This window comes from Felis catus, chromosome B4 (assembly GCF_018350175.1).
Source record: "Felis catus isolate Fca126 chromosome B4, F.catus_Fca126_mat1.0, whole genome shotgun sequence".
Classification (NCBI taxonomy): domain Eukaryota; kingdom Metazoa; phylum Chordata; class Mammalia; order Carnivora; family Felidae; genus Felis; species Felis catus.
The window spans coordinates 43437440-43460392 of NC_058374.1; the positions used below are offsets into that span (position 1 = coordinate 43437440).

General features: G+C 45.4%; 1 protein-coding gene across 2 annotated transcripts in view; it reads left to right on the plus strand.

The window, feature by feature from the left end:
- A2ML1 (alpha-2-macroglobulin like 1) overlaps window positions 1–22953 on the plus strand; it is a 45489-nt gene that overhangs the window by 9105 nt on the left and 13431 nt on the right. For both annotated transcript variants that reach the window (XM_019834470.2, XM_023256757.2), the window contains exons 5-25: window positions 560–580; window positions 1425–1584; window positions 1853–1937; window positions 2870–2996; window positions 3439–3553; window positions 3879–3988; window positions 5259–5426; window positions 8198–8425; window positions 11644–11704; window positions 11936–12081; window positions 12800–12949; window positions 13601–13759; window positions 14930–15023; window positions 15604–15724; window positions 16837–17065; window positions 17190–17316; window positions 18511–18632; window positions 19768–19819; window positions 20182–20265; window positions 22172–22348; window positions 22514–22595. In XM_019834470.2, coding sequence (XP_019690029.2) covers window positions 560–580; window positions 1425–1584; window positions 1853–1937; window positions 2870–2996; window positions 3439–3553; window positions 3879–3988; window positions 5259–5426; window positions 8198–8425; window positions 11644–11704; window positions 11936–12081; window positions 12800–12949; window positions 13601–13759; window positions 14930–15023; window positions 15604–15724; window positions 16837–17065; window positions 17190–17316; window positions 18511–18632; window positions 19768–19819; window positions 20182–20265; window positions 22172–22348; window positions 22514–22595 — 2618 coding nt within the window. The remainder of the gene's footprint in view (window positions 1–559; window positions 581–1424; window positions 1585–1852; window positions 1938–2869; window positions 2997–3438; window positions 3554–3878; window positions 3989–5258; window positions 5427–8197; window positions 8426–11643; window positions 11705–11935; window positions 12082–12799; window positions 12950–13600; window positions 13760–14929; window positions 15024–15603; window positions 15725–16836; window positions 17066–17189; window positions 17317–18510; window positions 18633–19767; window positions 19820–20181; window positions 20266–22171; window positions 22349–22513; window positions 22596–22953) is intronic.

Sequence of the window (22953 nt, forward strand, 5' to 3'; positions counted from 1 at the left end):
CTCGAACTCTTGAACCATGAGATTATGACCTGAGCCAAAGTCTGTACTTAACTGACTGAGCCACCCAGGGGCCCCCAATACTTTCTTTTAAGGCATGTGGTGTAGAGCACTAAGGGATGCAAAAGCATCAGAAGCTTCATTTCTTCAATTTCTGGAGACTGGCAATCCCTTTGAGGAAATCTCTTCTCTCTCCTCCCCCAGCCAATAAGCTTTTGCTCATTGTTACCCTTATGGGGGCACCAAAGAGCCATTTAGAAAGGCTCAGAGAAAGACAGACCTTGTGATTTTTTTTTTTTTTTTTTTTTTTTTTTTTTAGAGAGAGGGCACAAGTGAGAGAGGGTGGAGAGACAGAATCCCATGAGGGGCCGAGAGAGGGAGAGAGAAGCAGGGCTCACCCGAAGTGGGGCTCAAACTCACCAACCGTAAGATCATGACCCGAGCCTCAGCCAGATGCTTAACCGACTGAGCCACCCAGGTGCCCCCTCGTGAACCTTTTGCTTCTGGCCCATCCTTATTGCGTATCCTGCTTTAACCCACGTTGTCTGGTTTTCCTTTGCAGTACTCCATGGTGGAACTGCAGGTAGGTAGAAGTTTCCTTTCCTTTTCTGTCAGCTGTGGAAAAGGGGAGATCATTTCGGTGCTCAACCCCGAGGCCAGAAAGCACTCTGAGATGTTGGCCCAGTGCCCAAGATGGAGTCCGCGGCCCAGCACCCACAATTCCCCCCAAGCCATGCCTGCTCTCTGGCCTGTGCTCTCCCACCCTCTCAGGCCTGAACCCCTGTAGATAAGGACACACTGCCCTGCGGCCACCAGCCCTTCCCACTCTGATTCCCGTGACTTCTCTGCTCCGTGCGAGTTCCACCGGGCTCGGTTCTGTACTCCTCTTGTTGTCAGGGCCGTTCTCGTAGACGCTCAGCAGTTGGCTATGACGTGAATACCTGTGGGCAGTGCCGAGAAGGACAGGGACCAGAAAGTTGGAATATCTCATGGCATCGCCTCCATTGTTCTGTTACCTTATCTGTCAGGTAGCTTACGATAAATTCCCTCAGCATTACCCCTACATAGGCACCGAGAACAAACGACTCTCTGTAAAGGCTATCCTAAAGCCCACTTTCTGAAACTGACAATAACACCTTAGAGGACTCGATCTGACTCTTTGAATCCACAAGGATGCTTTTCTTCCCCAGTGGGGTCCGGCCCTACAGGAAAATTTATTTAGCAACAAGAAAACTATAAATGAAAACTTAGCCGCAAAGAAAATTATGAATGAAGCAGGGGGCCCTTCTTCCTGGACGCAGACCATGGCGGTCATGAATCCCAGGGAGTGGGATTCTTTACCTGCGCTCTGTGTCTTTACCTGCTTTTTGTAGCGCAGAGCGAGAGACGGGCAGGTACGTCATGAAGTTTCTTTTTAATGAACGCAGGACCCAAATAGCAACAGGATTGCCCAGTGGCTGGAAGTGATGCCGGAGCAAGGCATTGCGGACCTGTCCTTCCAACTGGCCCCAGAGGCGACGCTGGGCACCTATACCGTGGCAGTGGCTGGGGGCAAGACCTTTGGCACCTTCCTTGTGGAAGAATATGGTAGGTGGGAGAATCAGCAGGTCAGAGCGTTGGACAGAATCTTGCCCCCAAGTCAGCAAAGGTACAGTAAAATATACTACGGGGAGGGATTCTTGATTCGTTTTTGAATCCTGGCTAAGCCAGCTAATGACGTTAGGAGCATTTTTGCCTTGCTCGTCCCCTCCCTTAACTTAATTCATTTAATTATCACTGTTTCTATATCCCTCTGTCTACTGTCGGTAGGGGTCAAATCCTTTTTCTTGCCCATTTTTGTTTCCACTCTCCCCAGTGCTGCCTAAGTTTCAGGTGGATGTGGTGGAACCCAAGCAGTTGTCGACCGTGGAGGAGTCCTTCTTAGTGAAAATTTGTTGTAGGTGAGACTAAAACTCTGGATCTGGTGGAGATTACAGCTATATGGAGAAGAGTGACAGGGGAGAGTGGTTATGGAGGCGGTGGTTAAGACTCGAGACATTTTATGCGGTCCAGAGCCGTGACTTCTCCCAGAACACATTTTCTTTTTTTTTTTTTTTTTTTGGGGGGGGGGGGTTGGGTTTTTTGTGTTTTGTTTTAGAAAGAGAGAGAGTGAGAAGGCACTCAAGCGGGGGAGGGGGGAGGAGACAGAGAGAGAGAGAGAGGGAGAGACTCTTAACCAGGGTCCACAGTCCATGCTCAGCACAGGTCTGACATGGGGTTCGATCCCATGACCCTGGGATCATGATCTGAGCTGAAATCAAGAGTTGGACAGTCAACCGGCTGAGCTACCCAGGTGCCCCTACATTTTTTCCCCTTATTTATTTATTTATTTATTTATTTTTGAGGGAGAAAGTGTGCTTGAGCGGGGGAGGGGCAGAGAGAGAGAGAGAGAGAGAGGGAGGCAGACGATCCAAAGCAGGTTCAGCCCTGTCAGCAGCCAGTAAGCCCACCATGGGACTCAGACTCACGAACGGTGAGATCATGGCCTGAGCGGAAGTCAGACGCCCCACTGACTATGCCACCCAGGTGCCCCTCAGCATTATTAGTTAGTGTCCGCTTTGTGCGGAACACAACAGTGAATCCGATGAGAAATCGGGGTAAGGAGAGAGAAAAGCATCGATCTCGGTCCTTCGGATGGTATTTGTTGTGTGGTGGCCGACACCCTAAGGCTTTGGGTAAAGCAGGGAAGTGGACCAGACTAGTGAAGGGTAGGACAGTCAGTGCTTCCAGAGGCTGGAGTACGGAAAAGAAGGAAAAGTGGTGTCTCGGAAAAGGAGGGCTGGATCTCAAGTGGAATCTCCCAACCCTGACTTGTCATGCTTCTCTGGGTTAGGTACACCTACGGAAAGCCCATGCGAGGGGCAGCACAGGTATCCGTGTGTCAAAAGGCGTATACTCACCATTTTCCAGAGGCAGAATGGGAACAGCTACCCGACAGATGCAAGAACCTTTCTGGACAGGTGAGTAAAGGGGATGTAGCAAGGGAAACTTATTCCTGTGTCTGAAAGTAACTAAGCACCAACATTCCGATAGAGAAAAGTAGTAAAAACCCCAGAGTAGGAATCTTTTCACACAATCGTCGTCCCAGTTCCAAAGCACAAGGCAGTCTTCTTTATTCTAAACAGGTGAAGTCTTTTAGAATCTGCCCTGGCGTCGAGAAATTACGCCAAATCCTTGCGAGGCACAATTTTCCTGCCCTGCAGTTGGTTCTTTCTCCTCCTTCTCCGATCTTGGAGCTTCAACGTTGCTTCATGATTATCTGTGTCGGAGGAGAGTTTTTCTTTCTTAAACGTGGCGAAACTAAAGTATGGAGATCAGAATTTCTGTCTACGGTATATTATCAAGTGGGAGTGAAGTTAGGTGATTCATCCTCCCTTTCTCTCTCCCTGATTACCTCACTAGACTGACAAGTCAGGATGCTTCTCAGCTTCCGTGGATATGTCCACCTTCAACCTCACTGGTTACACGTACAGCCACAGCATCAATATTGTGGCTACCGTGGTGGAGGAAGGAACAGGTAAGTTGGACACGCCTGCCTTCATTAAGAAAAGAGACAGGAGAAGGGCTGTCCTAGGAACAGACCCATCGAGAGGGCTCAAGACCTACCCTCATTAGTGTTTGCGAACGAGTCTGTTCCTAGTTCACCGTCAAAGGGAAATGCCGGATTCCAACCTGTCATTCACTACCTCTTTCGCCAAAAGTTGGGGGAGGAGGAGTTCGTTTGGGTCTTTGGCCGGAAATATGTTCAGTTTCGTACGTCCAAGGTCGCACTGTCCTTTCAGGGATTTTATGTTACACACACCAGGTGTTTAGGTCATCGTACGTCTGGTTTCCCTCTTCAGGAGCAGAGGCCAATACCACTCAGGATATCTACATTTCTTCAGAAATGGGATCGATAACCTTTGAAGACACCAAAAATTTTTATTACCCCAATTTCCCCTTCACTGGGAAGGTATGTTGAGACCTGTCTCTACACCCAAAAGGTGCTTAACCATCCGCTGTTGCCTTCTTCCTGGAGACATATAATAATAGCTCATTTAACATTTTTTTCTCAGTCCTTTACGTGTATTCGCCTGTCTAATCCTTACAACGATCCAGTGAGGTAGACGCTATTATTGGCCCCATGTTACCGATGAGGAGACTGAGGCACAGAGAGGTTAAATGATTTTCCAAAAGTTATACAGCTAGTAAGTGGCACCTAGGATCAAACCCAGGCAGACTGCATCCAGAGTATATAGTCTTAATTCCTTGGGTTGTGTTGCCTTTAGTCTCCCATGAGATGTGCCTTGAATATTAATGTGACTTCGTTGCCTTTCCCAATGCCCGGGACTCGTACTCTAATGTCCAAGTCTTTGAATTTTAGACCTGCACGGTATCTGGAGAAATCATCTAGTCTGGCTCCTCATCTAAGCAAGATTAAACGTGGCTTAACAGGGAGCCAATTATCGCTCCTTAAGCAGTTTCTTCAGAGATTTAAAAATTTCCTTTGTTGGAGTCTTCTTTCTGATACTTAACAATCTGTCCGTCTCTCCAGTTTATCTTTGTTAACGTCCCAAACAGTCGTGCAGCACAATAATGTAGCATACTTTTAGATCTATTTAGATCAATACTTAGCCCTCTTGTCTCTAGACCAAGGGTAGATCCAGATTCTCTGGGAGCCTATGGATTATAAATTTGGGAGTGGAAGGGGATTCTCTCTCTAAAAAAAAAAAAAAATAGGGGCGCCTGGGTGGCGCAGTTGGTTAAGCGTCCGACTTCAGCCAGGTCACGATCTTGCGGTCCGTGAGTTCGAGCCCCGCGTCGGGCTCTGTGCTGACAGCTCAGAGCCCGGAGCCCGTTTCAGATTCTGTGTCTCCCTCTCTCTCTGCCCCTCCCCTGTTCATGCTCTGTCTCTCTCTGTCTCAAAAATAAATAAACGTTAAAAAAAAAATTAAAAAAAAATGTACAGAGAGCCTTGGAGGGAGGGAACCTGTGTAAATGAAGGGTCCTGAAGCTTCATTAGCTACGTGACAAATCTATTCCTGCTCCAGGCTGAGCTGCTTCTGTTTGCTTCTCACTTCCCCACAGATGTCAGGTTCCAATGCTTGAATCGCATCTACTTGTTTCTGGACTCTTTCGTGAAATGTATTCTTAGAGTTTCTTTTCTCACCTCACTTCACCTCATACTTGAATCGACTCCAGACCTAACCCTAACTCATGCCCTCATAACCTTCACCCTTTAGATAAGAGTTAGGGGCCATGACGGCTCCCCCCTCAAGAATCATTCAGCATTTCTGGTGATTTCTGGCATAAATGGAACCACCAACCAGACCCTAACTACTGACAACGATGGCCTTGCTCCCTTCGAGCTGGATACAGTCAGTTGGAATGGGAGAGATATTTCTCTGGAGGTAAGCACCGAAGAGGACACGCTTTCTGGTAAGGCTTCCCTGAAGGAAAACCTCAAACTTTTCCCGTTCTCTCCCCTCCTCCCTCATTTGTCATTCTGTCAGCATCATTCACCAGTCCTGCTTCCCAGTTGACAAAAACTTTTGTTGGTCTTTAATATCAACCGAATAAATTTTCCTTCAGGTAAGCAATGTTATTTCTACTAATTCATCGTACGACTTATCCTCATCTCTATTTGGTCCCATATTTAAAATCAGAGTAGGGGAGGGTGCCTGGGTGGCTCAGTCGGTTAAGCGTCCGACTTCGGCTCAGGTCATGATCTCACAGTCCGTGAGTTCGAGCCCCGCGTCGGGCTCTGTGCTGACCGCTCAGAACCTGGAGCCTGTTTCGGATTCTGTGTCTCCCTCTCTCTCTGCCCTCCCCTATTCATGCTCTCTCTCTGTCTCAAAAATAAATAAACATTAAAATCAGAGTAGGGAGAGGGCACCTGGGTGGCTCAGTTGGTTGAGCATCCAAATTCGGCTCGGGTCACGATCTCGAGGTTTGTGAATTCGAACCCCACGTCGGGCTCTCTGCTGTCAGTGTAGAGCCCGCTTCAGATCCTTTGTCCCCTTCTCTCTCTCTCTCTCTCTGCCCCTCCCCTGCTTGCTATCTCTCTCTCAAGAATAAATAAACATGAAAAAATAAAATAAAAGTAGAGTAGGGAGGACAAGATAATTCAGAGTCATTTTCTTCCCCCTATGTCCCTCCCTCCACCCGCTCTGGGGCCATTACTCATAAACATGGCAAAGAAGGAAACTCTGTGTTTTGGATAACTTCCAGGGAAGGCAACTCATACCAGTTATCAGCTGTGACACGATGCTGCTCAACAAACAACCACAAAACTTTAGTATTATACAAACACAAGTGTGTCCCTCTGGGGGACTTCTTGTCCCTCTGGGGTAGTCAGGCAGCTCTGCTGGTCTTGGGGGGGGGAAGTGGTTCTTACATGCTGTGGCTCAACCGGCTGATGAAGGCCAGGCTCGCACGTCCCAGCAAACTAGTTCGGGTACATTCTTACAGCCACGACGGGGAGCAAGAGCAAAGGTCGACACGCAAGGGCTCTTCCAAGCCTCTCCCTCTCTTGCATATGCTCACATCCCGTTCCCGACAAGTCACATGGTGGGTCTGCAGTTAGACTAACAGGGCAACACAAGACTATGTGGCAGAGGGCATTAATACCGGAGGGATGGATTGGGCCCATGAGTGCCATCGTTCACCATGCTGCTTAAGCAAACACATACAATTTGTGTGGTGGCTCATTTATTTATTTATTTATTTTTTTTTTCAACGTTTATTTTTGGGACAGAGAGAGACAGAGTATGAACGGGGGAGGGGCAGAGAGAGAGGGAGACACAGAATCGGAAACAGGCTCCAGGCTCTGAGCCATCAGCCCAGAGCCTGACTCGGGGCTCGAACTCACGGACCGCGAGATCATGACCTGGCTGAAGTCAGACACTTAATGGACTGCGCCACCCAGGCGCCCCAATGTGGTGGCTCATTTAAGTAATTGTTTACATAAGGCCTCACTCAGTCACTCTACTTAGAAATAATCTTCATTCCCCCCCCCTTTTTTTTTTTTTTTTAATTTTTATGTGAATTCTAGCTAGTTAACATACAGTACAATATTGGTTTCAGGAGTAGAGTTTAGTGATTCATCACTTACAGACAATGCCCAGTGCTCATCCCAGCGAGTGCCCTCCTCAATGCCCATCACCCATTTAGCCCATCCTCTACTCACCTCCCTCCATCAACCCTCAGTTTGCTCCCTGTTGTTAAGAAGCTCTTATGGTTTGGGGCCCCCGGGTGGCTCAGTCGGTTAAGCGTCCGACTTTGGCTCAGGTCCTGATCTCACAGATCGTGGGTTTGAGCCCCACGTCTGTCTCTGTGCTGACAGCTCAGAGCCTGGAGCCTGCTTCGGATTCTGTGTCTCCCTCTCTCTCTGCCCCACCCCCACTTGCACTCTGCCTCTCTCTCTCTGAAAAATAAATAAACATTTAAAAAAATTAAAAAAAAAAGAAACTCTTATGGTTTGTTTCCCTCTCTCTCTCTTTTTTCCTTCCCCCCCTTCTCATATGTTCATCTCTTTCGTTCCTTAATAGAAATAATTATTTTTAAAAAATTTTTTAGCGTTTATTTATTTATTTTAAAAAAATTTTTTTAACGTTTATTTATTTTTGAGGCAGAGAGAGACAGAGCATGAACGGGGGAGGGTCAGAGAGAGGGAGACACAGAATCTGAAACAGGCTCCAGGCTCTGAGCTGTCAGCACAGAGCCCGACGCGGGGCTCGAACTCACGGACCGTGAGCTCATGACCTGAGCCGAAGTCGGCCGCTTAACCGACTGAGCCACCCAGGCGCCCCTAGAAATGATTATTTTTAACCTTACTATCCTTTACACCTGGTTTTCTTATCCCTAGGATGTATTCTTTGATTTCTGTGTAATCTTAGTCATGCTTATCTACATCTCTTGCATCAGTCCGTGAAGGTTTATCACCCACAATTGAGCATCACTTGAAAACTATAATTTCACTCGTCTACATACCAAAGTGCGGCTGCACATAACCACTGTTACGGATTCCTCAATCATCCTTAGCTGGACCTCGAGTAAAACATCCACAGGCCATTCTTAGGCAGTGAAGATTTGAGAGAGATGGTTTTGAAAACCATAAGAAGTCCATGGGGTTACTATGGTGGGGGCATGTGTTAAAGCCTTTTTCTTTCTCTTTTCTTAGGGCAGATTCCAAATGGAAGATCTGGTATATAAGCCAGAACAGGTGCCTCATTACTACCGGAACGACTATCTGCGCCTGCAGCCCTTCTACAACACAACTCGTAGCTTCCTTGGCATCCACCAGCCAAACGGAGTCTTGGCGTGTGGCCAGCCCCAGGAAGTGCTGGTGGATTATTACATTGATCCCGCTGATGCGATCCCTGCCCAGGAAGTCATCTTCTCCTACTATGTGAGACAGGGCAAGGAGGGCTGGGGAAAGTGCACGAGGGAAGGAAAGGAAATGAGGAGAGTGAGACGGAGAGGGTGATTTATGTCTAGAGACACAGTGCAAGTCACGTGGGTAATTTCAAAATGTTTAGAAGCCGTATTTAAAAAAATGAAAAGAATAGGTCACGCTAATTTAAAAAATACATTTTAGGGGCACCTGGCTGGCTCAGTCAGGGGAAGAGGCAGCTCTTGCTCTTAGGGTCATGAGTTCAAGCCCCACACTGGGTGTAGAGATTATATATATATAATATTATGCATATGTGTATGTGTAATATATGTATATATACATATATATACGCACATATGCACAATATATAATACATACATATATGTATAATAATACATATATATGTATATATACACATATATACATAATATATAATACATGTATGTATAATAATATATATGTATATACACATATATACATAATATATAATACATACGTGTATAATAATACACAAACATGTATATATACACACATATACATAATATATAATACATACATATATACATATATGTATATACACACATATACATAATATATAATAATACATATATGTATAATAATACGTATATATGTATACACACACATATACATAATATATAATACATATATGTATAATGATACATATATGTATATATACACACATATACATAATATATAATACATACATATATGTATGATAATACACATATGTATATACACACATATACATAATATATAATCATACATATATGTATAATAATACGTATATATGTATATACACACATATATACATAATATATAATACATACATGTATAATAATACATATATGTATATATACACACATATACATAATATAATACATACATATATGTATGATAATACACATATGTATATACACACATATACATAATATATAATCATACATATATGTATAATACATATATGGATATATACACATATATACATAATATATAATACATATATGTATAATAATATATATGTATATACACATATATACATAATATATAATACATACATGTATAATAATACACAAACATGTATATATACACACATATATATAATATATAATACATACATATATACATATATGCATATACACACATATACATAATATATAATCATACATATATGTATAATAATACGTATATATGTATATACACACATATATACATAATATATAATACATATATGTATAATGATACATATATGTATATATACACACATATACATAATATATAATACATACATATATGTATGATAATACACATATGTATATACACACATATACATAATATATAATCATACATATATGTATAATACATATATGATATATACACATATATACATAATATGTAATACATATATGTATAATAATACATATATATGTATATATGCACATATACATATATAATACATACATATATGTATGATAATACATATATGTATATACACATATACATAATATATAATCATACATACATGTATAATAATACATATATGATATATACACATATATACATAATATATAATACGTATATGCATAATAATACATATCTATATGTGTATATATACACACACATATATACATAATATATAATACATACATATATGTATGTATATATGTGTATATATATGCACACACATATGTATATATATATATACACACATATACACACGTGTATATACACGTATATATGTATAAGTTTAACCCAGTGTATCCAACATATGATCGTGTCAACTTGAAATCAACACCAAAATTATTAATAGATATTTTACACGTCTTGTTTCAGCTGAGTTCCAAGTCTCTGAAACTCAAAGTATGTATTTTCTAGTAGCCACCTTTCAAAGGCTCCAGCAGTCACATGTGGCTCGTGCTACTGTATTGCACAGTGTCGGTGTAAAGGATGGGGGTGGATGTGAAAAAAAAAGAGATTTTAGAAAGGAGCCCAGGGAAACTGTCTGGGAAGATAAAACGAAGAATTAAGGAGAACACATTGCTGGTCAGGGCTGAATGGGAGCTGGGTGCGTGAATGGGGGAGAGGGTGCGGAGGGGCTGGGACTCAGAACAAATTTCATTCTGTGATTCATTGGTGAGTAATTTAAAAATAGATGATAAAGGTTAAAATTAACATTGATAGCAGCTTTGTGGTGTGAGTAAAATCACAACTTGTGGCTTGGTAAGCGGCTTTACTGGTCACCTTGGTGATAGCGGGGAATTAGATTTGTGTAAAGCCCGGGTTTGCCGGGGCCCAGAGTCTCTATTCTCTTATCACCCTCTCCAAGTTTCTGAGGGATTTTCTCCCCATTGATTCATTTCAGTGTCTTCGCGCAGAAACAATCATCCTGACCAAACAGGATGAGGAGGGGTAGACAACATAAGGAGTCAGAGTGCTAACACGGGCACGGTCTTTGGGACAGGAGTGTGGGGACAGCCCGGGGGCGGTGGACGGGCTGATCAGTGTGGAAGGGCTGAGGGCCAGCTGAGAGTCTGAAGAGCCGGCCCTAGAGCCCTTGACTGCAGTCTGAGCTGACAGCCTGCTTAGAAACAGTTTCACTGAATTTGGTTTCAAGTGAGTGAACAGGGAGAGTTCGACGAGGGGATTTCTCCCCCAAAGAGTCAAATGTCAGAAGGGCTCAAGGCAGTTTAAAGTGCATTCGTTTCCATTGAATTCTGAATCAAGCGATTAAAAAAAAAAAGTTATGAAGACGGATGGATTTTGGGTTAACTTCATGTTACAAGGAGTATAAGAGAATCAAACCGGGGCGCCTGGGTGGCGCAGTCGGTTAAGCATCCGACTTCAGCCAGGTCACGATCTCACGGTCCGTGAGTTCGAGCCCTGCGTCAGGCTCTGGACTGATGGCTCGGAGCCTGACAGCTCTCTATTGTGAAGAATGGCTTCTGTTCCGTTTGGCCCCGAAGTAATGATGACCTTTGTCTCCTCCCATCCTTGGCCGTGGTTCTCGGGAGCGCCTCCAAGAGGAAGGGTCATCAAGGCGCATGGTGCCATCCGACATTTGACAAACTGACGGATGCGGCATGAAGCACTGAGCCAGGCTCTGGAACTAAGAAAGGAGACTTTCCTTATGCAGAGAGGCAGGGATGCTCCACAAGTCGCGTCCCATAACTTCTGTGCGGTTGATGATTTTTTTTTTTTTCTTTTCTCTTTTTTAGGTAGTGGGGAAAGGGCGTTTGGAGATAGAGGGGCAGAAACACCTGAATTCTGAGAAGGAAGGTGAGTGTTTAGGCTTCCACTGAAAGATGAAAGGATATCTTCAACTTCCAGGAAGCTCTTGTTATCCCAGAAGCAACAGAGAAGAAGCAGTGAGAGAATACCACTGATGACCACAGAGCAGGAGAATGGGGGGGCCGCAGCTGGGGCGATGAGGGGCGTAGACTTGTGGTTGGAGGTCATTGGTGGACGAGCGCGCATTCTCATCCCTGTGTATCCCCTCCTCTTTTCCAGGAATGAAAGGCTCCTTCTCCATCTCACTGACCTTCACTTCCAGACTAGCCCCTCATCCTTCTCTGGTGATCTATGCCATTTTTCCCAGCGGAGCGGTTATAGCCGACAAAATTCAGTTCTCAGTAGAGATGTGTTTTGACAATCAGGTAAAATGGCAGTTGAGGAAGGTGAAGAAAAGGTCTGGGCAGAGAGAGAGAGAGAGAGATCTTGTGCATGCTGGGGCTGGAGATCAGGCAGGGACAGAGGAATAGGAAGATAATAGGGAGGCGGACGTCATTATCGTATTTATATCTTCAGGATGTTTTGTTGAAATCACTCTCTTTCTTTTTAGAAAGTCATGCCGGGTAGGGGCGCCTGGGTGGCGCAGTCGGTTAAGCGTCCGACTTCAGCCAGGTCACGATCTCGCGGTCGGTGGGTTCGAGCCCCGCATCGGGCTCTGGGCTGATGGCTCCGAGCCTGGAGCCTGTTTCCGATTCTGTGTCTCCCTCTCTCTCTGCCCCTCCCCCGTTCATGCTCTGTCTCTCTCTCTGTCCCAAAAATAAATAAACGTTGAAAAAAAAAAATTTAGAAAGTCATGCCGGGGAAACTGTGTATTCTACCCAGGTCTTCTTTCTTTTTAGTTTCTGCCTCGTAAACTCTCTGTGTTATTCTGTGCTGTGCTGCTCGCTTTTTTCCAGCTGTACTGCAAGGGCACTAGTTCTAAAAGGGCCAGCCTTTAAAAAAAAAAAAAAAAAATCAGTATAAAAGTGAAGGAATGGGCCCTGATGCCAGAACTGGGGCATATTGGCAGATGAGGCAAATTATGTTGTTTCTCCCCGTCTCCGGGCTGACCTGATCCCCAAGTTATACTTTTCCCTTCCCCAGGTTTCCCTTGGCTTCTCACCTTCCCAGCAGCTTCCAGGAGCAGATGTGGAACTACAGCTGCGGGCAACTCCTGGGTCCCTGTGTGCCGTCCGGGCGGTGGATAAGAGTGTCTCACTGCTGAGGCCAGAGAGAGAGCTGAGCAACAATTCTGTGAGTAGTCTGCTACTGGGGCGGGAGGAGAAGACAGTGTGACTGCAATCGAACAAAAGATGGATTTCAGGGAGTGAGAAAGAAAGGCTGAGGGAAAGCCTTATGGTAGAAAAGCTGATGGGGAAACAGAGGCAAACTGATGGCATGAGAAAGGCAGGGCTCATGTGGGCATAGAAGTAGGAAAGATGTAATAGGAGTTAAGGGTGACAGATTATTGAAGAAGGTGAGAAAGAGGGGGGGCCTGGGTGGCTCAGTCGGTTCAGTGTCTGACTCTTGATTTTGGCTCAGGTCACGATCTCGTGGTTCGTGAGTCCGAGCGCCCCGAGCTCTGTGCTGTCAGCACAGAGCCTGCTTGGAATCTTCTCTCTCTCTCTCTCTCTCTCTCTCTCTGCCCCTCCCCCGTTCACGCACATTTCTCTCTCTCTCAAAATAAAGAAATGAGCTTTAAAAAACCTTTAAGAAAATGGTGAAAAAGGGGTCAAAAATGTAAAGGTAGGGGAGATTTTGTGATGCAATAAATACAGGAAGATTTCGGGAGTAACGAAGAGACATAATACGAGGGCGGTGAGCTGTGGCACCACAGTCCGAGAGAAGTTTCTCTACTGATTTCACTGTGTCGACAGTTTATTTCCTTTTCCCTTCCTGTTTCAGATCTATAGGATGTTCTCATTCTGGTACGGTCACTACCCCCATCAGGTGGCTGAATATGATGAGTGTCCAATGTCTGGCTTCTGGAACTCTCCACAAACCCTCTCGGTTATGTGGAGGCCTTGGTTCTCTGAACGTGTGGACCTTTTCCATTTTTTCCAGGTAGATGTTCTTACCCGTTTTGTTCTTGTGGAAACAATGGTGGTGGTGGGCGGAGGAAATCCCTTACCTAAAAAAAGCAGAGAGACTCATGTGGGCACTGAGGGGATAAAACCTTGGAAGAAACTCCTAATACGTGAGGTAGCCTCTGCTGGTCCTTATTCTGGAAGAAGGTACCCAACTGCCCAACTGCATTGGAAGAGGGCCACCGTGAGAGGCTGTGTGCAGCCTCTTTCCATCATTATAAACAGCACATGAGTAGAAGTTAAGTACTTTACGAGTAGGAGTTGGGGATGCCAAGGCCTAAGTCTGACCGGAAGTCTCTGAAGTCAGGAACCATGTCTTGTTCATCGTTGTATTCTCTCTAATGACTGATCCTTCATAATACTCAATGTGTTTTTGTTGAGTTGACTGAGCCGATATGGTCCCTGCCCTCAGACAGTTCAGGCTAAATCAAATAATAAGGGCACAGTGACTAACGTTTGGAAGAAGCATGCAATATATTTGACAATGAAATAAGTGGATTACTATTCAGTGATAAAAAGGAGGGTGAGATCTTGTCATTTGCGCCCACATGGGTGGATCTTGAGGGCGTTACGCTCAGTGGCATAAGTCAGTCAGAGAAAGATACCATATGATCTCACTTCTATGTGGAACCTAAATGACAGCAACAACAAGGTCATAGAATAATTTGGTGGCTGCCAGAGGCAGTGGGCATGGGGTGGGCAAAATGAGTAAGGGTTGTCAAAAGGCACAGACATCTGGCTTAAAAGAAGTCCTGGGGATGTAACATATAGTATGGCGACCGCATGGCTAATAATATTGTATTACATATTTGAAAGTTGCTAAGAGAATAGATCTTGAAAGTTCTCATCGCAAGGAAAAAACATCTTTTTTGTACCTAGGTATGGTGATGGATGTTAACTAGGCTTATTCTGGTGATCATTATGCGGAGTATATATTTAAAAAATTGAAATTTTTTAAATTTCTGGCTGACAGAAGTGAACAAAACTTGGCGGCTGAGTGCTGGGGAATAAACACCTGTATCACAGTTAACAGGAAAAGAAGGCTTGGTTCAACCCTTTGAGGATAGACTGCCTAGGCAGTAGCCCACATAGTAAGGGAGGGGACCACTTTAACTCTTCGTCCTCCGGTTTCTTTGGTGCCTATCAGGACATGGGCCTGAAAATACTGTCCAATGCCCAGATTAAGAAGCCAGTAGATTGCAGTCACCAGTCTCTAAAGCACAGCATTGCAGTGGCGGAAGGTAAGCTACCTGTGTAGCTTAAATCATGGAACTCCGGAAGCACACTCTTTGCTTCCTGTTCCTGTTGCCTCCGGTCCGAGTGATAATGGCTTGCCGGTCATGGATGCAGGCAGCCAGATCTCTCTCTCTGGGGAGCACTTTTGAAGCTTGAAGCCCTTACCTATTCATCCCTGGCCAAACCTCCTCATCTGTCACTTCCCCCTGATGGCCTTGAGACTAGTCGGTTCCTCGGTACTCCTTCCTCCTTGTCTCTGACTTGTTCTCCATTTCCCTCTAAATTTCTTGGTCGTAGTTCCTCTGCCTCAGTTTATCGTACAACAGAAGTCTTTTGGGAGAGCCCGGGTGGCTCAATTGGTTAAGCATTCGACTCTTGATATCGGCTCAGGTCATGATCTCAGGGTCGTGGGACTGAGCCTCACCTTGGGCTCCACATTGAACATGGAGCCTGCTTGAGATTCTCTCTCTCCCTCTGTCTCTCTTCCCCACCCCTACTCGCGCGTGTGAGAAGTCTCTCTCTCTCTCTCTCTCTCTCCCAAAAGTGTTCTGTTTTCCCAAATTCCCTTATTCTTGTTCTCCTCAGCAAATTATGGTAATCGTCTAGTGAGTTTTGAATCATCATCATCTTCATCACTTCAGTCAGAGGATCCTCAGATCCGCCAGTATTTCCCAGAGACTTGGCTCTGGGATCTGTTTCCTGTTGGGTAAGTGATGCCTCAAAGATATAGCAAGATTGTACCTTGTGGAGTCAGCAGCGAATTCAGAGTCAGACCATTTTTTTTTTTTTAATTTGTTTTTTACATGTATTTGTTTTTGAGAGACAGAAAGGGATGGAGCACCAGTCAGGGAGGGGCAGAGAGAGAAGGAGACAGAGAATCCAAAGCAGGCTCCAGGCTCTGAGCCATCAGCACAGAGCCCGACGCGGGGCTCGAACTCACAAGCCATGAGATCGTGACCTGATCCAAAGTCAGACTGAGCCAACCGACTGAGCCACCCAGGCACCCCAGAGATAATGTGTTGTTTTTTTTTTTTAGACATGGATTTACTTATTTATTTTTAAAATTTATTATTTTTTTAAATTTTATTTTATTTTATTTTTTAATTTTTTTTTCAACGTTTATTTATTTTTGGGACAGAGAGAGACAGAGCATGAACGGGGGAGGGGCAGAGAGAGAGGGAGACACAGAATCGGAAACAGGCTCCAGGCTCGGAGCCATCAGCCCAGAGCCCGACGCGGGGCTCGAACTCCCGGACCGCGAGATCATGACCTGGCTGAAGTCGGACGCTTAACCGACTGCGCCACCCAGGCGCCCCTTAAATTTTATTTTAGAGAGAGAGTGCAAGCAGGGGAGGGGCGGAGGGCGAGAGGGAATCTTACGCAGGCTCCACGCTCAGCACAGAGCCCGGCCCGGGGCTCATGACAAGCTCATCTCAAGGCTCCTGTGTCCAAAAAGTACATGAAAAGATGCTCCATATCGCTAATCAGAGAAATGCCAAGTGAGAACCCCGACGAGATCGCACCTCACAGATTCAGGGGCACTGGCTCTTTTAGATACATGGGTCCACACGTGCCCACCTGCTCTTACCCCCTCCTCTACGCAGGCACCCCCTTCTCCCATATTTGTACATCCTCACTCCCCCCGAAGGGTCACACTCTGAGGCTGGCATGTTCCTCAGTTCGGCTGCCTTTTTTACCTTCCCCCCACCTCCGTGACAACAACAAATGACTTCTGCAGGTGAACTGATAGCTTCCTCCACAGTGTTCTCCTTGTCCTGCTGTGTGTGCGCGCCTCACCTGGGTTCTGTGTTCTCACAGTAACTCAGGGAAGGAGGCTGTCCACGTCACGGTTCCTGATACTATCACCGAGTGGAAGGCCATGACTTTCTGCACCTCCCAGACTAGCGGCTTTGGTCTGTCACCCACTGTTGGACTGACTGCTTTTAAACCATTCTTTGTTGATCTGACTCTCCCTTACTCAGTAGTTCGAGGGGAATCTTTTCGTCTTACTGCCACCATCTTCAATTATCTAAAGGACTGCATCAGGGTAAGAGCCGAGATACGGGAATCTCTGACCCCGGGGAAGAGATGGGACGCGATTCCCCGTTTTCCTAAGCCTCTGTGCGTGGCTTCCTGTACTCAGACCCTTTATATTTCCTAAACGTCTTCAGGTTCACACTCACCTGGCTAAATCCGATGAGTACCAGGTGGAGTCGTGGACAGGTCCTCAGGACTCCAGCTGTCTCTGTGCTGATGAAGCAAAAAGCTATCACTGGAATATCACAGCTATCAAGTTGGGTAAGAGGAGGAGGGGGTGGAGGGAGCAAGAGAAGCACAGAGCAAAGCTCAGTCAGTGAGAACGTTACCCTTTCCTCTCCTGCGTTCGCTTTGTTCTTGCTTTTTCCTTTTATTTGCCTCTATTTTTGCCCTCTAAGCCTATGCCCTCAATAAATAAGCAAATGCTCTTTGATCGACGACCAAAAAGTTACCCAAACGAGACTATTTTGAGTCCGAAAAGGGGAGCTTTTGATATTTATGGCAGGACAAGGGCTATAGAGTCTTGTTATTAATCAAGTACTTACTAAGGGCCAGCCTCTGTTCTAGCTGCTGGACCTGTACGAATTCATCTAACCGTCACAATAGCCCTAAGAGATGTCATTTGCTCTTAAGAGAAGATCCTGGCGACTTAAAGTATGGTCTTCCGATGTATTAGTTACCTAAGACATTAGTTATCTAATACCTATCTGATACAACCACCTTGAAAACTTAGAGGCTTAAAAGAATAAACATTTCTCATCACCCAGTTTCCGTGGGCCAGTAATTTAGGTACTGTTCAGCAGGGTGCCTCTGTCTCAAGGTCTCTCATCAAATACCAATCAAATCGTCACCCAGGGCTATGTTTTCATTTGGAGACTTGACTAGAGGAGGATCCGCTTCCAAGCTCCTCCCAAAGCCTCTGTCCCACACAGGCTGCGGTTCTTGGCCTCAGCTGTGGGCTGGTGGCCTCCCTCAGTTTCTTGTCACATGAATCTGTCCACCGGGCGGCCTCATGACAGGACAGCTGGCCACCTGCAGAGTAAGGGGCCCAAGAGAAAGAGAGCCCCTGAGATAGGAGCTATAGTCTTTTGTAACTTAATCTCAGAAGTGGCATCTCATTGCTTCTGTCCTATCCTCCTCTTTGGAAGCCAGTCACTTAATCCAGCCCACGCTTTGAGAGGAACTGACACAGCAGTATGAATACCGGGATGCAGAGATAATTGGGGACCCCTAGAGGCGGCCTACCACACTGGACCCGCATTATTGACATCACCCGGAAATTTGTGAGAAATGTGATATAGGCCCCACCCCAGATCTACTTAGTTTGTGTCGTAACAAGATCCACTGGTCTTTGAACGCCATTAAGTTTAAGGAGCACTGGTCTGGAGGGGAAGAGACCTCCTTGGACCTCCGGCAACAGGGCTAATGCCTTCCTTTCTCCTTCTTTTTTGTCAGGTCATGTAAACTTTACTGTTACTACCAAGATTCTGGACAGCGATGAACTCTGTGGGAGGCAGAAGGGGTTTGTTCCAGAAAAGGGCCAAAGTGACACACTCATCAAACCGGTTCTGGTCAAGGTGAGTTTTCTGCAGGCTGAGCTTCACGAGGTAGAGACAGCAGGCACCCCGGGGGTGCTGTGTGTGTGTCTAGCCGTACGGTTGGTCTCCCACGGCTGTCTGACTCCAAGTGCAGTCAGGTAGCTCATTTGCCTTCTTCTGTGACCCCTTTCTGCCCTTAATCATTTGCCTACCCCATACCAATGCTCTCTGACAGTGCCTAATACAGCGCCGGGTATAGACCCTCAACGAATGTTAGTTTCTCTTATTAAAAATCTCTACTGGGGCGCCTGGGTGGCGCAGTCGGTTAAGCGTCCGACTTCAGCCAGGTCACGATCTCGTGGTCCGGGAGTTCAAGCCCCGCGTCGGGCTCTGGGCTGATGGCTCAGAGCCTGGAGCCTGTTTCCGATTCTGTGTCTCCCTCTCTCTCTGCCCCTCCCCCGTTCATGCTCTGTCTCTCTCTGTCCCAAAAATAAATAAACGTTGAAAAAAAAAATTAAAAAAAAAAAATCTCTACTATCGGCATTTGCTGCTTTTTTTTATCCCCTCAGGGACTCCATTGCCAGTCATGCCTCTTAGAAGTGTCCTAAACTTGCCCTTAGTTCTAGCCCTTGCACAGAAAGAATTTTACTGGTAGATCCATCCCTGTGTTGAAATGGAGTTCTCAGGGTGGCCGGGTGGCTCAGTCGGTGAAGCGTCCCGCTCTTGACGTTGGCTCAGGTCATGCTTTCACGGTTTGTGAGTTCGAGCTCCACATCGGGCTCTGAGCTGGCAGTGTGGAGCCTACTTGGGATTCTCTCTCTCCCTCTTTCTCTGCCCCTCCCTGGCTCATGCTCTCTCTCTCTCTCTCTCTCTCTCTCTCAAAATAAATAAATAAACATTAAAAAAATAAAGAAAAGAAAAAAGAAAAGAAAAGAAAGGAAAAGAAAAGAAAGAAAAGAAAAGAAAAGAAAAGAAAAGAAAAGAAAAGAAAAGAAAAGAAAATGGAGTTCTCCTGAGCTTCAAGGAGAAGCTCTGTTTTCTCTTGTTGGGAGAAACCCTGGGGGCACGGGGAGGGCCTTTTCTCCCCATTTCCCATCCACTTCCTGTTCCTTCAGGGCCACCTGCCCTGACATTCACCTTCATCGTTTTCACCCTATGTCTCTCTTCATGTCAGCCTGAAGGAGTCCTCGTGGAGAAGACACACAGCTCATTGCTTTGCCCAAAAGGTGGGTGAGTGCAGAGAGGGGTCGGTACTGAGAATTCCCGTAGCCAACGGGAGACTTTCTTGGGCCAAAGGAGGAATATAAAGGACAGGAAAGGGTAGGAGAGTCTAAGGGTGCTGTCCCTAATAGGACCAATTAGCTGAGAGACAGGATGAAGAAAAAATGTACAACACAATTGTGTGTTGTTTTTTTAAGTTTATTTTCAGCAAAGAGCACTATGAATAGGTTAAAAGAAATTTGCCTCCATCCCATAGCAAGGACTGGGTACGGACAACCCTGGATTATAGAAAGGTTTTCTATGGTTTGGGCTTGAACTCCCACTGTTTTGACCTTCTATGCTTTCCCCTTTTCTCTGCCTCTCACAGGACAAGTGGTTTCAGAATCCATTTCCTTGGAGCTCCCTGTGGATGTGGTTCCTGATTCAGCCAAGGCTTATGTTGCGGCTCTGGGTAAATAGCCAGAGATTCTTGCTCAAAAGGACAAAAAAAAAAAAAAAAAAAAAAAAAAAAATGGGGCTGAAAGTGTGGAGTGGGTTGGGGCATGTGGACCTATCCGAGGGAAGATGTGTTAAATTAGAAGGGACAGAAGAAGAGCTCATTCTATGTAGTGAGCAAATACAGCCTCTAGATAACAGTGCATGTGGGATTAGATGTCTATGGTAGTTAAAAACAGAAAGAAGCCTGGATAGGAAGAAGTTAAAGGTCAGGGAAGCTTCATATGCGTTTAGGTTCAGGTGGTCTATAAACTGAGTGGAGGAGAGACATAATGTTTGTAGCAACCTTTAAAAAAATGAGGAATTTATCTAGTTGAGTATAGCTTAGGGGAAATAACACCATATTTACACAGACAGGACACTTCTCTGGGCAAGGAGAGGGATTGAGTAGAAAAGCATGAGGTTGAAAATCATATCAAACCAGATTGGGATCCCACTTCTGCCATTTAATAGCCACATGACCTTGAATAAGTAAACAATTCCGATCCTTCCCACCCCCCCCCTTCTGCGAGACTGTGATGATAACCCACCTCTCTGGATTGGTGTAAAAATTAAATATAAAGTTTCCACCACAATATCTAGCATATACTAGGAGCCCTGTGTATGTTAGATCATTTCTTTACTCTGATCCCCTACTAAGATCCTTTCCAGGATAAAATTTCTCTATTTTGACTGTAGTTGAGTCAGACCTCTAGTGTAACACTCATTTTTATTGTAGGATGTAGCTCACTGTCTATGTCTGTCTTTCACGCTGCATTGTGGGCTCCTTGAGGACAAGGGTCACCCCCCCTTTTTTTTTTTTTTGAAAGAGAGAGAGAGAGAGAAAAAACATGCAAGGGCAGAGAGAGAGGGAGAGAAAGAATCCCAAGTAGGCTTTGGCTGTCAGCATGGAACATGATTTGGGGCTCCATCTAATGAACTGTGAGATCATGACCTGAGCTGAAATCAAGAGACGGACGTCTAATGGACTGAGCCACCCAGGCACCCCACCTCTTTTTTTTATTTGATTCTAGCACAGTTATTGCCACATAGTTGACATTCAGTATGTATTTATAGATTTGAATTGAACTTAATGGCTAAAAGTGCAGATGTTAATGGGTCACTTAGATCAGGCTTACGGGTGTATAAAATATATGGCTAGGTCAGTAGGTATAACTTGGAAAAGGGGATCAGGATTGTGTTTGCTTTGGCAGGAACATGGTGATTTGGAGGACAATGCATTTATACGTAGGGGAGGAACTTAGAGATTGAGTCTAAGTATTGTAGGTTTTGTTATGTTACTCACCAGCCCGTGACGTGTCTTCTTACAACCCTCCACGCCCTTAGGTAACCCATGTACTTCTTCTCTGTGTGCTCCAGCACCTTGTGTGCACCCAAAATGATCGCACTATATTATAATTGTTTATAATGAATTCTATTTGTAATGTTTTGTAATTGTTTGCCCCTCGGATTATGATCTTTTGAGATGAAGACTGTGCTTGACTTACTGTCTCCCAGGCCACAGCGTAGGTACTCAACTAAATGATAGCTGATACGTGTTTGTTAAATGAGTGACAATATGGGGCGCCTGGGTGGCTCAGTCGGTTGAGTGTCCGACTTTGGCTCAGGTCATGATCTCGCGGTCTGGAGTCCGAGCCCCGCGTCGGGCTCTGTGCTGACAGCTCGGAGCCTGGAGTCTGCTTCGGATTCTGTGTCTCCCTCTCTCTCTGCCCCTCCCCCACTCATGCTCTGTCTCTCTCTCTCTCTCTCTCTCTCTCTGTCAAAAATTAATAAACTGTAAAAAAAAATTAAATGAATGACAATAAATCAGAAGGCTTCTTTCTTCTCTCTACCATCACTCTCTCTCTTCTTTTGGATCTCAGGAGACATTATGGGCACAGCCCTCCAGAACCTAGACAATCTGGTACAGATGCCAAGGGGCTGTGGGGAGCAGAACATGGTATTGTTTGCTCCCATAATCTACGTCTTGCAGTATCTGAAGAGGGCAAGGCTGCTGACTGAGGAAATCAGGTCTCGGGCAGTGGGTTTCCTGGAGCTCGGTGAGTTGGTTCGATTTTTCTTCTTGAACGTGTTCTCTAGGGGCTATGATAGGCTAATAAGATATAGGGAGGTTCCCTCCAAAGTGGCCCACATCCCTGAAAGTCTTGAAAGCCATGTTTTTTTGAAGTTGGTCCTGTGATCTAACCCCGTATCTGGCTTCCCAGGGTACCAGAAGGAGCTACTGTACAAACACAGCAATGGCTCATACAGTGCCTTTGGGGAGCAGGATGAAAATGGAAACACCTGGTAATATTGCCCAATTCTCAGTGGATCCCAGAGCGTCATTTCTGGGCCTGTGGAACTATTCCTCTCTACCTCTTCCCTTAACCCCATTCCTTCTTACATCCGTCTTCTACTCCTTTAATACTGATTATTTCAGCCTCATGGAGGGTCAAGCCCCTCACCCTTCTCCTTGAACTTGTGCCTCCCCCGTTCTTGTCCCCATTAATACCCATTAATGCTTCCCTTTTCTAGGCTCCTATGGCATTATGTTCCCTCGATCCCCTTCTGGAACCGTACGCCAGAATAAATGACGGAACTGTTGCACCCTCACTGGGGAATCCCCCCCTTGGTGCCACATGTCTCTCTCTTTTTTTTTTTTTTT